Raw genomic sequence first — 13,959 nt, 5'->3', positions numbered from 1 at the left:
GCTGTTAATAAGAAGGTATGTACAGCTAAACTATGGCAAAACTATGGTAAATGTAAGTGTATTATTGGGTTATAAACTGGTAATAAGCAGGTACCTACAGTCCCCTAATTACTAGCTATTTACCCAAGGGGTAATCTAACAAACCTAACCCTAAAAATGTGTGTAATTACATGGAAACAAGCTTGGCTTTCTTTTACAGTACAGTTTTACTTTACTTACCGAGTACATTACCGTGCATTACCCAGTATTTTGGCAACGGTTTCACTGTATTTACTTATCTTATTACCCTTGGTAATTACCTAGCAACACTTTAGTGTTACCATGAATTTACCAGCTAAATACCAGGTAATTAGGGGACTGTAAAAGAAAGCGTTACCGAACTGGGTTTTGATTTGTTGACAAGACATTTGAGAACATTATTTCCAGGTTTGATCAACATTTGACAACATTTTCTGACATTTTAACGGACCAAACAAGTAGTCGACTAAAAATGAGTCATGTGAACGTAGCTTCAGAAAGTCCAACACTTCTAACGCTTGTCTCCGTGGGAGATGAAACAAATTGCTTCTTTGTGAAACAGTGAACCTGCCACCCACACACACTCTCTTACACACATTACATTAACACAGTATCTGGTGGTGATGTGTTATTAGTCACTGAAGTGAAGTGAATGAGTGTACTCAGACAGAGTGTGTAGTGGGGGGGGGTTGTGTATTTGTGATTAGCTTGAGCTGATCCTTTGGGAGCAGATGGTGAGCGGTGGCTTACCTAGATGTCTTGGATCTGGAGGTGCAGGGAGCGTGAGTCCATGCTGCATGGAATTGCTGCGAGGAGCGCGCCGAGAGAAAGGCTCCTGAGACGGGTCGTCGGGCCAGAGTGACGGGTGAGTGATTCCCAAACACCCCAAAATCCTGCTATCAGATCAAAGTAGTCTTCAGTGTTATAGTTAAAAAAAAATATTGTGGGAGTTTCTGTGGATCATACAATTGTCATTACTAGTGTTTACTACGGCGACGTAGTCACCTTTTGTTAATTTACCCATAACATTATACACTCACAGCCACTTTTTAAGGTACACAGGACACCTGATAAAGATGGTGTGGTGATGTGTTCAGATATGGTCTTCTGCATAACTTGGTCATTTTAGCTGCTATCTATAGCCATTCTTCTCTGACCTTGCACACTTTGGATCATTCTCTGTAAATCATAGAGATGGTTGTGTGTGACAATCCCAGCAGGTTCAGCAGTTTCTGAAATACCAGCATGTCTCACTTAAATCACCTTTCTTCCCTTTTCTGCTGCTCAGTTTGAATTTTAGCAGGTCATCTTGATTACATCAACATCCTTAAATGTATCGAGTTGCTGCTGATTGGCTGATAAGATCAATATTAGATTAAGATTTTGCATTAAGAAGCAGAAGAAAGAGATGGTGGATGATGGTGGTGATGGATCGGATATACTGTATAAAATCACGGAGACCTGAACTGCTTTAAGTACCTTCATCACATGGCTTGAAGTAACAGATTATTAACTATTGGGACAACTGAAAATGTTGCTGTCAGTAGATCTTGACGGGAAAATGGGGAAGTGAGACATCCGTTGTTTATATGTTCCCATTTTCACATTGTAAAAAAAAAGGGGAGCGTAAGAGATGGGAGATTATATGGTTGTGCAATTATGTGCAATTGTGCAAATGCATGTTTCTGTTTTGTCGTGTGTGTTGAAATGATCTCGTATCCTTGATAAATAAATACAATTATACATAAAATTATATTAAAAAAGAAGCAGTAGAACAGCTGTATGGGTTACTGCAAAAAGGCAGAACTGAGGGATTTTCTCCAGGTAGTCCCACTGTCCAACAACATGCAGAGGTAAAATAACCTCAAGTGTGAATGTGTGACAGAATAGATTTTCATCTCTATATGTTTGCACTGCAATGGACCGGCAACCTGGTGCTATGTCAGCTGGGAGGATAAGGCAGAGTAGACAATGAATGAATGAAAGTACACATGTACCTAATAAAGTGTTTGACTTTGTTTCAACATCAACTTTTCCTTCATAGACTTGAAAATATAAGCGGACGTGTCATCATGTTGCTGAGAGCGGTGGGTGTAGCTGCGATGCTGCTGCTGCTTTGTGCCCAGTGTCTGCACGGCTCTGCTCTCCCTGCTGTATCCTCCTATGAGTTCACTGCCTACAGGATGCAACAGTACAACCTAGCACAGCAGAAGCATGGTATGTGCAGAGATTCACCAACAGTGGGATGGGGGGGGGGGGGGGGGCTCAAATTTTGAGTTGCACATAATTTCAGTTATGGATGGCCCCTTGATGACTTAAAACCAGTGAGAACAGTGTCTCTTAACTGTATGTAAAGACAAACTAGTGCTTGTTCAACAGTTACTCAAACGGCGAAAAAGCTATATTTGTGCAATGACGTGTCAGCGTTAAATACACAGAATAATTGCCCGATAAATCATCGCTGACAGGAGCAGTTTTTCAGCAGACGTGGGACTTTTTGCAGATGAAACTCTCCTGCAGTGTTTCCCCAAACATTTGTTTTTTCAGGGGACCCACTTTTTTAAAAATGGCAAATCTTTGTGACCCACTTTACAATATAAATTGTGACAAGAGCAAATGTGTGCATACCACAACGCCTCAGGCTATTTTTTTACTGCCGTTTCTGTAAAACATCATATTATTTTGATCAGGTCAACCCAATTTTTCTAAGAGAAATGTATAGTAAGTTCATGTTATGTATGTTATTTAAAACATAAACACATACAGCTTAAGAAAAGAAATGCATCTGGCCACCAAAATAAAAGTACCAACCTATATAACTGAATAACTGCAGAATTTTCCATACTTTATCAGTCAATTATCTGTGAGCTCATAATATGTATTATTATTTATTTATTTTTTATAATTTTTTTAAAGGCTGGACTAAAAAAAAAGGAGAAAAAAAAATCACAGCATGCATCAATACATTCCACAACCTGTACTCACGCACACACACGGAGAACGTGCAAATTCCATACAGAGGCCTTGAGAGGCTCTTAGCAAGCAATAGCAAGATGTCGGCATGAATGTCCATGAGGCTAACGCCTTTTTCAGCACCATGGTGCCAAATTTTTGCCCATGTTCACAAAATGTCCCTTGTACTAAATTTCTAAGTCCTCAATTAACAATCGTGTGTGTGTTTATCTGGAAGGAAACAATACGGTTAGCTTCACGACAGGTTGAATTTGATGCACGCCTAGTTTAATAGTTTAACACTTTTAACTCCACCCTCATATAGAAACATCAGTTATTATTTTCTATCAGTATGTGCAGTAGACATTCTCGTGTGAGTCTAAGTCATGCACGAGTGTGGCATGCTGATGTGTGTGTTTGAATTGAATTGAATTGAATGACTTTATTCCTCCCCCGGGGGGGAAACACACATTTACAACAGCTCAATTAAGGCGACGAGGTGCAGAAATGTGCAAGGGCATAATAAGTAAGAAGAAAGACAACTTAAAGATAAGAGTAAAAATAGGGTAAAAAATAAAATACAACATGGTAAACAAATCACACTCTAAATATAAGTAAGACTCTAATAAAATAAAATACAGTAAGGTAAAAATATGCTCTAATATAAGTAAAAAGAAGTAAAATGTTAGATAGAGTAAGAAATAGAATAAAATAAAATACAATATGCTCTAATATAAGTAAAAAGAAGTAAAATGTAAGATAGAGTAAGAAATAGAATAAAATAAAATACTATTTTATATTACCACCCTCACAATCTGTGCAGGTGGTAATAGCAATCAGCTGAAAATTGTTATTATTCATACATTTTTATACATATATGTTTTTTTTTAATATATACAAAAGTTATTTTTTATAATTTTTTTTTATTGTATTTTACTTTGCATATGACAATTATGCCCTTAAGGATTTACTTTAAAATTAATTTTCTGCAAGGAGTTTGCATGTTCTCCCCGTGTGTGCGTGGGTTTTCTCCGGGTTCTCCGGCTTCCTCCCACAGTCCAAAAACATGCGATATGGGGATTAGGTGAATTGGTCACTCTGAATTGACCGTAGGTGTGAGAGTGTGAGTGAACGGTTGTTTGTCTCTATATGTGACCCTGTGATGGACTGGCGAACTGTCCAGGGTGTGACCCCGCCTATCGCCCAATGTCAGCTGAGATAGGCACAGCAACCCCCCCGTGACCCTCTGGTGGAGGATAAAGCGGTAGATAATGGATGGATTCATTTATTATGAGTGCTAAAAATGAGTGCTAAAATCTGAAATATATATTTGACACATTGTTGTAATATTATTACCCAAATGAATATGTGATTACATGGTGCAACAGTTGATATTCATTTTAATTCTGCTCATTTCCAAACTTTTGTGCACTCACAGGTTGCCATGGAGCCATTGTGGTGGCGGAGGCAAGGTCGGCCAATGAACCGGTCCTGACCCGCCGTTGTGTCATCATGAAGGTGTCGGACTTCACTACTGAAAAATATCTGGAGGCCCAGAAGCAAAATGCGGCAGCCATACTGGTTCTGGTGCCTAAGAATACCTCCAGTATCCCCCAGGACTCTGTGCAGGTAACATCGTCCTAAACATTATTTGTGCTGCAACAAATACAGAAAATGAGACAGTATTTAGGTGATTACTTACAGCTCCCAGTGGTGCTTGTATGGAAAGTTATACATTTGTTATAAGAAAACAGGACAGAGTGAAAATGAGAGAGAGGTTTTATATCAGTTTTCTTTTTCCTCTCTCAGTCCTTCATGGTGAGTGAGAGGGAGACTCTTCTGACGGAGACGCTCATGCCTGTGTACGTCGTACCTGAAGATGAGCAGCTGCTTTACATGTACGAGGAGGTCAAGCAGGCCGCGGCCTCCCGAACCTCATCTATATTCATCCGAGGTAAAAAGGTGCAAGACTAGTATAGATGTGCTGTAAACCAGAGATTCACAAACACTTGGTCAGGACACAGTTCACCCCACAATCCAAAAACATGCAGATAAATTGACCGATTGAGGTGTGAGTGCGAATGGTTGTTTGTGTTGAGCATGATGTATCTTGCCTTTTGTCAACTGGGATTGGCACCAGCGCCCCTGGGACTCTCATGTGGAGGAAAACGCAGTAGAAGATGAGTGAGTGAGTGAGTGAGTGAGTCCCCCACATACATAGTTTAGGAAACACTGCAGTTAAATTATCTGTGGAAAAACTCAAACATGTTCAGTATTTGAAACTGACAACCAAAAAAAATGAATAAATACATACAGCATAGTATATATTGTTGTGTGTATAGAGCATGAAATAACACTGATATGCTACATTCAATACATGTCTATCAAAAATGGTTGTGTGGGCTTCATGGGGCCATGTTACATGTTCGAATGCAAACAATAATGTGCTTCCTTTTTCCCGTTTTGCCAACAATCTTATTTATGAGAGACTATTGTTACATGTTTAAGCAATCTGAAGCAAAACTCAGTCATTTCACCACTGTCAGTGCAAAGAAAAGGTGAGAGGTGTGCAGATATATACAAAAAGAAATGTTGAGGAGGAACCAATGGGAGACATCAAAAACACAATTTAGAATAAAAATACTACAGAAAAAAATAACAACACTGATATAATGTCATAAAATGTAAAAAAAACCAAAAAAACAGAGGACACAAGTGCAGTTTAAAAGCAAACAAACAAAAGACTCTTGAATAAATAAAAGGAGCAAAAAGGTCAAACTCAAATAAAAAAAAAACAACAACATGAGAGAACAGATAAAACCAAAGCGTGAACAATCCAAAGCAACATTCAGGACTGAAATAAAGTGATCGGGAACAAACAAAACAAGCAAAATGAACCAACAAAGACACTGGGAGCACAACAACTAATACACTAGGGAGGCAGGGAATGGATAATCAGACACAGGCCAGGACACATGAAGAGGTGAAACACATTCATCAACATGGAAGACAGGACAGGAAGTCAAACGCATAATAAAAACTAGAAAAGCACTCGGAGAGCGCAAGACCTCGGCCAAGGCAGCTCAGTGCCTAAAAAATACACCCTGCTGGCGTGCCTGGGTCAGACAGCGAGTGTTGTAACCAGTGATAGTGTCTATGGATCATGGCCAAAATGTACTCACTTGTTCCTGGTCCCATTGCCTGAAAATTTCATCCAAATTTGTCACTGACTTTTCGAGTTATGTTGCTAACTAACAGACAGACAGACAGACAGACAGACAGACAGACAGACAGACAAACTCCAGCGAAAACAAATACCTCCTTGGCAGAGGTCAATAAAAACAGGAAGCAAAGAAACAGAACAGAAAAAAAAAAGTTTAGTTTGTCCATTTTGGGCTATTGTAAAAACATGGTGGTCCAAAATGGCAGCATAAACATCCACATGAATACATAAATATAAAAGGCTCATTCTGGGGCAATAAAAAAACAACAACAATTCTTCAATTTCTGCAGAAAGAAAATAACTCCACCCAAATACACACTCGACCTTTAAATCTACACATGTAATTTCTGTCTCATTAAAAACAATAACAAAACAACTTGATGCGAGAAGTTTTATTGACAAAACAAAACCGAGCTTTGTTTACACTCTGACACATGTTGTGCTCATGCAGCTCAGTGTTAGAGCGAGTCGTCAGGGTTTGAAACCGTTCCAGCATCTCTTCACTGGATATACCGATTCATTTTAGAAGTCATTTTAAAATTCTTGTTCTTACTTTTAGAGCCTTAGATGGTCAAGCTCCTCGTTATATTTCATATCTGCTGCATCTCCATTGGTCCAGCTCCAGTTTAAGGTCATCAGATCAAAGGCTACTACTGGTTCCCCAAACTAAGTTTAAAACAAGCAGTAGCACCTGGACTATGAATGATTTACTCTTTCACTACTTAAATTGTGTTGACTCTTTTAAAAAGCAACTAAAGACCATTCTTTTTAAACAGGCGTTTAATAATTGAACCAGGGATTTATTAATATGATTATTATTCTATATTTGGTATTTTATGTTTTAAATATTTAATTTCATTTTATTGTGAATCACTTTGTGATTTTTATCTGGAAAAGTGCTATATAAATAAAAATGTACTTACTTACTTACTTACTAGTTACTCCTTGGGCAAGACACTTAACCCCATGTTTCTCCTGACCCTGTGCGGGCAGCGTGTGTGTGAAATGCGTGGGTATGAATAATTTGTCTATGAATGTGTGAGTAAAATGGTGTAAATTGGTGAATGGCAAAAACTTCAGTGTGAAGCAGCTGTGAGTGGTCATCGAGACTAAAAAAAAGAAATACAGATCATTTACATGAGCTTACACTCAGCTTGCATTTACAGTCATTGTTTGTTTTGTTTTCAAAGCAAAACTGTTTACTGAGTTTGTTTTTACCGTTCTTTCGGCAGTTCTTCGAAGTATGATCACGGCGACATCTTTTCAGATCTTAGTGAGTAACAACGCCCCAATCAAGGCCATGACTGACACTTCTATAGTCGCGCTGGAGGTGAGTACGAAACCTGGTCAATTCACTTTGTGATTCTCAGTTCTCCACTGTGTAAAGAGGTGATGTGTGTGTTTCAGGGAGTTCTTCCAGGAGCAGGAGAAGATGCGTCCACTATCGTCATCACTGCCCACTATGATTCGTATGGGCTGACACCAGTGAGTTTTATATTCACGATAAAACACTTACAGTGTAGTAATGTGTTCACGCACAACGACGACTCTTCTCATCACAGTGGTTGTCGTATGGAGCAGACTCTAATGGCAGTGGAGTTACCATCCTGCTGGAGTTGATGCGCCTCTTCCACAAGCTTTACAGTAGTCCCAGGACCAGACCACAGTAAGTTACCATGGTAACATAACAAAACCATAATGCAATTTGGTCAATACATGCAGTAGTAGTACTCTGAAACTATGTATATTTACTCAAAACATTTGCATTAGTATTGCAACTACTACTTCTTCAACTACATATTTTTTAGTACTTTTTTATGGTCGTTTGTGAAGTATAATTACATAACAAATAATACAATCACAAATTGACATTCATTAATCTGTTATTAATATACAGGTTTTAATTTTTAATACTTTAAATGAACTTACCTTATAATGTTTGAATAGTTTTTGCTTATTTCATTTACTAGTGGAGTAACTTACTTACTGACATATCTTGCATTTCTTATCTGAACGTTAGAGTCAAGGATGTAACGTTTACACGGCTACAAACCAACATGTCATATTATCAGGTAGAAATACTCAGAATCAGACATGGGGACATTTCAAGTAATATTTTGGTGGTGATCTGATATAGATATGGAAGGAAACAATTGAGATAGGGATTTTTTTCAACATTTGCTAGTAATTATAAGTATAATTATTGCTTTGAACAAAGTTAGCTAATAGTACCTCATAAAGCTATATGTTAGCGTGCAGTTTCGGTGGAGGTTTGTCAGAGTTTGCTTGTGGTTATTCTCATATTAGTTTCTCGCGTTATAGATACAATTTAATGTTCTCCTTGACCGGAGGTGGAAAATACAACTTTCTTGGCACAAAGAGATGGATCGAGGAGAATCTGGACCATGCAGGTGAGTTTGTGGCTTTGTGACCACGTGGACTGCGCCATCATGTCACTATTAAGCGATTTTATTCATTCAGTCCAATCATGTTCCCTTGCAGAGTCCAGTCTGCTTCATGACAATGTGGCATTTGTTCTGTGTTTGGATACACTGGCCAACGCTGACGAGTTGTACATGCATGTGTCCCGGCCACCCAAGAATGCAACGCCCATGCATTCTTTCATGCAACATTTGGAGGAGGTAACATATTTCGCCGCCGGCTGCAAAAACACAGACACGTCTCAGCGACTTTAATGAGCGTCTCTGATTTCTCCTCAAGGTCGTTTCTTCCAGGTTTCCCTGGGTAAAGGTGGGTTTGGTCCACAAGAAGATCAATCTCGTGGAGTCCACGGTAGCATGGGAGCACGAGCGCTACAGTCTGCGGAGGATCCCTGGTTTCACTCTCTCTCACCTGGACGACCCCAAATCTGAAGTGCGAGGATCAATACTCGACACGGCGTAGGTTCTAATTTCAATGAGTTTCTTATCAATTTGAGGCCTCGTCTCTCTCTAGACGTCATCGAGACACGATATGATGTTCGCTCTTAACTGAGCGTGTGAATATCTTCTCACAGGTCACAAGTGGATTTCCGGAAAATGAAACGCAACGGCATCATCATAGCAGAAGCACTGACACAGTATATCTACTATCTCTCTGACAAAGTGAGCAAAGTCATACTTTATCATTTTACCAGTACTTATACATAACTTGAATTGATTATTGAGTATTTATAGTATATTTTTTAATAACATATTTATTTGGGGATGATATCTACATCTTTTTCCAACAGGGTTCACCAAAAGATGTGCAGGTTTTTAAGGGACAGATGGTAAGTTCCTTGATACTGGATACTCATATTACCCTAAATGGATCTGCTGACCTCTGGTGTTTGTTTTTAGGCATAACACAGTGTTTGTGCCTTCACAGGCCAAGATTCACGCAACAGCTCGAGTCCTTTGATTTTAAAACATCCATTCATCCATTATCTACCGCTTCATCCACCACCAGAGGGTCACGGGGGGTGCTGTGCCTATCTCAGCAGACATTGGGCGATAGGCGGGGTACACCCTGGACAGTTCACCAGTCCATCACAGGGCCACATATAGAGACAAACAACCATTCACTCACACACTCACACCTACGGTCAGTTTAGAGTGACCAATTCACCTAGTCGCCATGGGGATTTAAAAAAAAACACTTCAAATAAAGTCCCTGTATACGACCGGAGCAGGAGCTTGGTTCGCATTGCCGGCAGTAAGTCAGACTTGTTCCCAGTGCATGTACTTGTGTCATGAACTTTGGGTTATGACCAAAAAGAACAAGATCCCGGATACAAGCGGCTGAAATGAGTTTTCTCCGCAGGGTGGCGGAGCGCTCCCTTAGCGATAGGGTGAGGAGCTCTGTCACCCGGGAGGAGCTCGGAGTAGAGCCGCTGCTCCTCCACATCGAGAGGAGCCAGCTGAGGTGGCTCGGGCATCTGTATCGGATGCCCCCTGGACGCCTCCCTCGGGAGGTGTTCCGGGCATGTCCCACCGGGAGGAGACCCAGAGGAAGACCCAGGACACGCTGGAGTGACTACGTCGCCCGGCTGGCCTGGGAACGCCTTGGGGTCCCCCCGGAAGAGCTGGAGGAAGTGTCCTGCGACAGGGAGGTCTGGGCGTCCCTTCTCAGACTGCTGCCCCCGCGACCCGGCCCCGGATAAGCAGTAGAAAATGGATGGATGGATGGACTTCAAATAAAACTACTGCATGATCTGAAGATAACTCATTCCACCACAAAAACTACAGAAAAGATGGCCGGGGTTTTGAGTTAGGAATGGACATTTCCTCTTTCTCTGACCATTCGCCGTTTGTGAAAATCCCAGTAGATCAGCAGTTTCTGAAATACTCAGACCAGAACGAAGCCCATCTATCACAACAACCAGGCCATGATTGTAATCACTTAAATCCAATTTCCTCTAACATTCTGCTGCTTAGTTTGAACCTCATCAGGTTTGTCTTGTCCATGTCTAAATTCTGTGAGTTGCTGTCACGTGGTTGGCCACTTATGGCGCCTTTCCACCGGCTCGCCTCGCCTGTACAACAAGGTCACGGCAGTTTTATGCAGCTGTGCGGTGATGACTCCGCCTACGTTGAGTACTATTTTGTTTTGGAAAACCAACCTAAAAACTTTGGCGTGGGTGGGCAACATTTTTTTCCTAGAGAGCCACACTCGAAAAAGGAAAGGTTTAATCATTAAACCGATCTTGTGCAACTCTTTGAAAACAAAAAAAAAGCTGTGACATGAAATAATATATAGATAGATAATTTAAATCAGGTGTGTTTTGGAGCAAGGAAACTGCTAAAACATGCAGGGCATTGAATCCCCAGGACCAGGATTGAAGAACCCTGGTCTATGGTATCGCTATTATTTCTATATTATGGCATGCGTGCTACATTCTCCCCCCTCTGTTAACTATACATTTAAATCTCCAACGTAGGATTTTCAGGACAGTCGTATGTCGAGCCTGATGTCCTTCCTGATGGCAGTCCCCCGGGCGACCCAGCTGTTGGACAGGGAGCCCGGTCACATCCTGGTCACGTCACTGGAGCACGAATTTAAACACTACCTTCAGCAAGTCCACAGACACGATTTCCGCCAGGACAGACGGTATTATGTAACTGCTTAAGTATTGAAAAAAAACCATGTTTTTTTGCACTAAACTGCAGTAAATGGTTAACTATATTTAATAATCTTCATGCAGGGAGCCTGATATTACATTTTTTGACCAAATGGACCAACCAATAATGATGTACAGGTAAAATATGCGCGCTATATTAGTGTTTATTTGCATGTGGTACTTTATGACTTGAGTCATGACTTTCTTGTTTTCTCCCAGAGTGAAACCAGCAGCCTTTGATCTCTTCCTTGGTGGCTGCATTGCTGCTTATTTGGGGATCGTTTACTACGCAATCCAGGTTTGTTTGTGATGCCGATTCTTATTATAATGCAGCGTTTACTTCTTGTGTCACTTTGTTAGACACCACTCCATTATCTGTCTCTTCTGGCTTACAGAATTTTGGATTCGTCTACACAAAACTGAAAGCTGTAGTGAAAACCAAGCACCAGTGAATCCACTAAGAATAAGTATCCTGGGAATGTGACATCAGCTCCTTTCTGAAGTCCGCACTGCACATTTTTTCTCCATCACTTCCAGTCAGAAAAACAATGCAACACAAGCCTCAGATAATAATATGATAATATGCACAACATAAAGGATGAAATGTATTTGCTTTAAAATATTTATTGTTTTAAATATTTTTGTTTATACAGTGTTCACCCTTTGTTGCACATTAATCAATGAGCATCATTTGAGTGTGAAGAGAATAAAAGAAAAAGAAAAAACAAAGGAATGGAGTTTTTCGTGCCTTAAAGGTGAAGTAAGTAGTTTATAGTGCCATCTAGAGGAGAGGCTGAAATTTACAACAACCCACTGCTCCTCTGCTCACCCCCTCCCTTCCCTGAGCGCTACGGTGTCCTCAGCCGCTCGATTTGTTCTCTCGCGTTTGTCCTTACAGGCTCCGGTAGAAACATGGCGTCTCGCTGCTAACAGTGGTAATTCATGGATGTATAATATGAACTGGATAGAGCACCGCCCCCTCTGCCTTGAAGACAATTTTTCACATGGTGGCCACTGTGGGTACTGCAACAGAAAACCACATAAAAGCCCAAAAGCCCAAAAAGCAATTTTTCCAATTGACCGCAATAGTAAAAGAGAGACGCCTGTAAAAGTGTCCACAGGACACCTCGAGACATGGACACGGGCTTTTATAGATCTTTACGTGGTGCCGGAAATAAATGCGGACGTCAAAAAACTTTTTTGGCATATGTGCTGGGTGAGCAGCTTCATAGGAATGAACGGAAGCAAGGGGCGGTGCTCTATCCAGTTCATGTAATACATCCATGGTTATTTTACACGACTTTTTGAAACACTACGAAAATGAAACAAAAACTATTATACAGCAAATAGACAATGCAGGAGCACATAATATGTATAAAAAAGTGGATTTTTGGGTTATATAAACCCATAAATACTACACATTGTCCCTTTAAAGTTTATGAGGTAGCACAGCTTGAGTCTGATTCAACTTCTTTTGAAGGACATCTACACAGTCGGCCCAAGGCATAAACTAAGTGGCTGCCCGATCACCAAGGGACCCCAAGTAGTGTGTGGAGAAAAAAACGTATTAACATAATAGATATACAAATATATTTAGTTATATTTAAATATTGCTCAACAGCAGGTGACAGGGGAGGAGAAGGATGTTCATGACTCTCAGGCAGACTATAGGGCTTAAGGCTGTGGGAAAATCAGTAAGACAGTGAGTGAATATGGCTCCTCAGCTCTACATCAGTGTGTACAAAGAGCAGTTTGTCTCCCCACATGGAGCGAAGAGAGCACCACTTCGACCCACCTCTGCCCACCGTAGGAACAACCCCCAGCCTCGGCCGGTAAGATGCCACACATGTGGTGGACGTGTGAGGTTTAACGGGTAAAGTAAATATTAAAACTTGTGCAGAGAAATGATTGAAAAATGACATCAACATTTTCTAGTGATGCATTTATGGTTCGAATTGAATTTCCTCATCAGTGACAATCTATAGTTTTTCATTTGACCAATGACCATGTTTATTGTTCGCATTTCCCTGTGCTTGGTAAAAGCTGTAGCTGTAGCTCATCTATTATTCAGTACTTCCTCCGTGACTATTTATTTATCCAGACATGGACTTAAGCCCAATTTATACTTCTGCGTAAAGTGCTCTGCGTAGGCTACGCATAGTCCTCTGCGTCGACGCAGAACCTGTTGTAGAGCCTCTGCGTCGTCTCCGGCTGCACGGAATATTTTTTAAGTGTCCGTCACTCCGTCAAGGGACAAAGGAGACGGCAAGAGCTGCGATTGGTCCTCAGGACAGGCCGAGCGAAGCTGCTCTGTGCCGGCTCACAGTGAGCACCGAGCGTCCACAGAGGGCGGAGCTGATCACCGCCGACAACGCCGCTGCCGAACTATAAATACGTCATATCTTAACACACACAGCACATGTTTAGACTCTAAATGGCCAATTTCTCGCCTCAAATTATCTTAAAACTGCGTTCCGGGACACAGAAAAGTGAGAAACGGCCACTGTTTCAACAACAACAGTCTTTCTCTCTCGGACGCCATTGCTCATTGTAGCCAAAAGCACAACAACCTTGCGCAGCGACCCCTACTGATCGGGCGGGAAATTGCAGCGCCTATCCGTCACCACGACGCAGAAGTATAAAGGCTCGAGTGGTCTACGTGGTG

At 41.0% G+C, this 13,959-nt stretch overlaps 1 protein-coding gene across 1 annotated transcript; it reads left to right on the top strand.

Moving 5' to 3' along the window:
* Positions 1–2,090: 2,090 nt before the first annotated feature.
* On the top strand, positions 2,091–11,746 carry LOC310926355 (BOS complex subunit ncln; the record flags this gene model as incomplete). Its single annotated transcript, XM_083888471.1, has 15 exons — positions 2,091–2,235; positions 4,409–4,599; positions 4,780–4,924; positions 7,426–7,523; positions 7,601–7,678; positions 7,756–7,859; positions 8,516–8,604; positions 8,696–8,835; positions 8,915–9,093; positions 9,210–9,297; positions 9,426–9,464; positions 11,115–11,284; positions 11,379–11,432; positions 11,514–11,592; positions 11,690–11,746. The coding sequence occupies 15 exons, from the start codon at positions 2,091–2,093 to the stop codon at positions 11,744–11,746; spliced, it is 1,656 nt and encodes a 551-aa protein (XP_083744597.1).
* Between the last annotated feature and the right edge of the window lie 2,213 nt (positions 11,747–13,959).

The sequence above is a fragment of the Microchirus variegatus genome, assembly GCF_963457635.1.
Source record: "Microchirus variegatus genome assembly, chromosome: 4".
Lineage (NCBI taxonomy): Eukaryota > Metazoa > Chordata > Actinopteri > Pleuronectiformes > Soleidae > Microchirus > Microchirus variegatus.
This window is presented reverse-complemented; position numbering and strand designations above follow the sequence as displayed.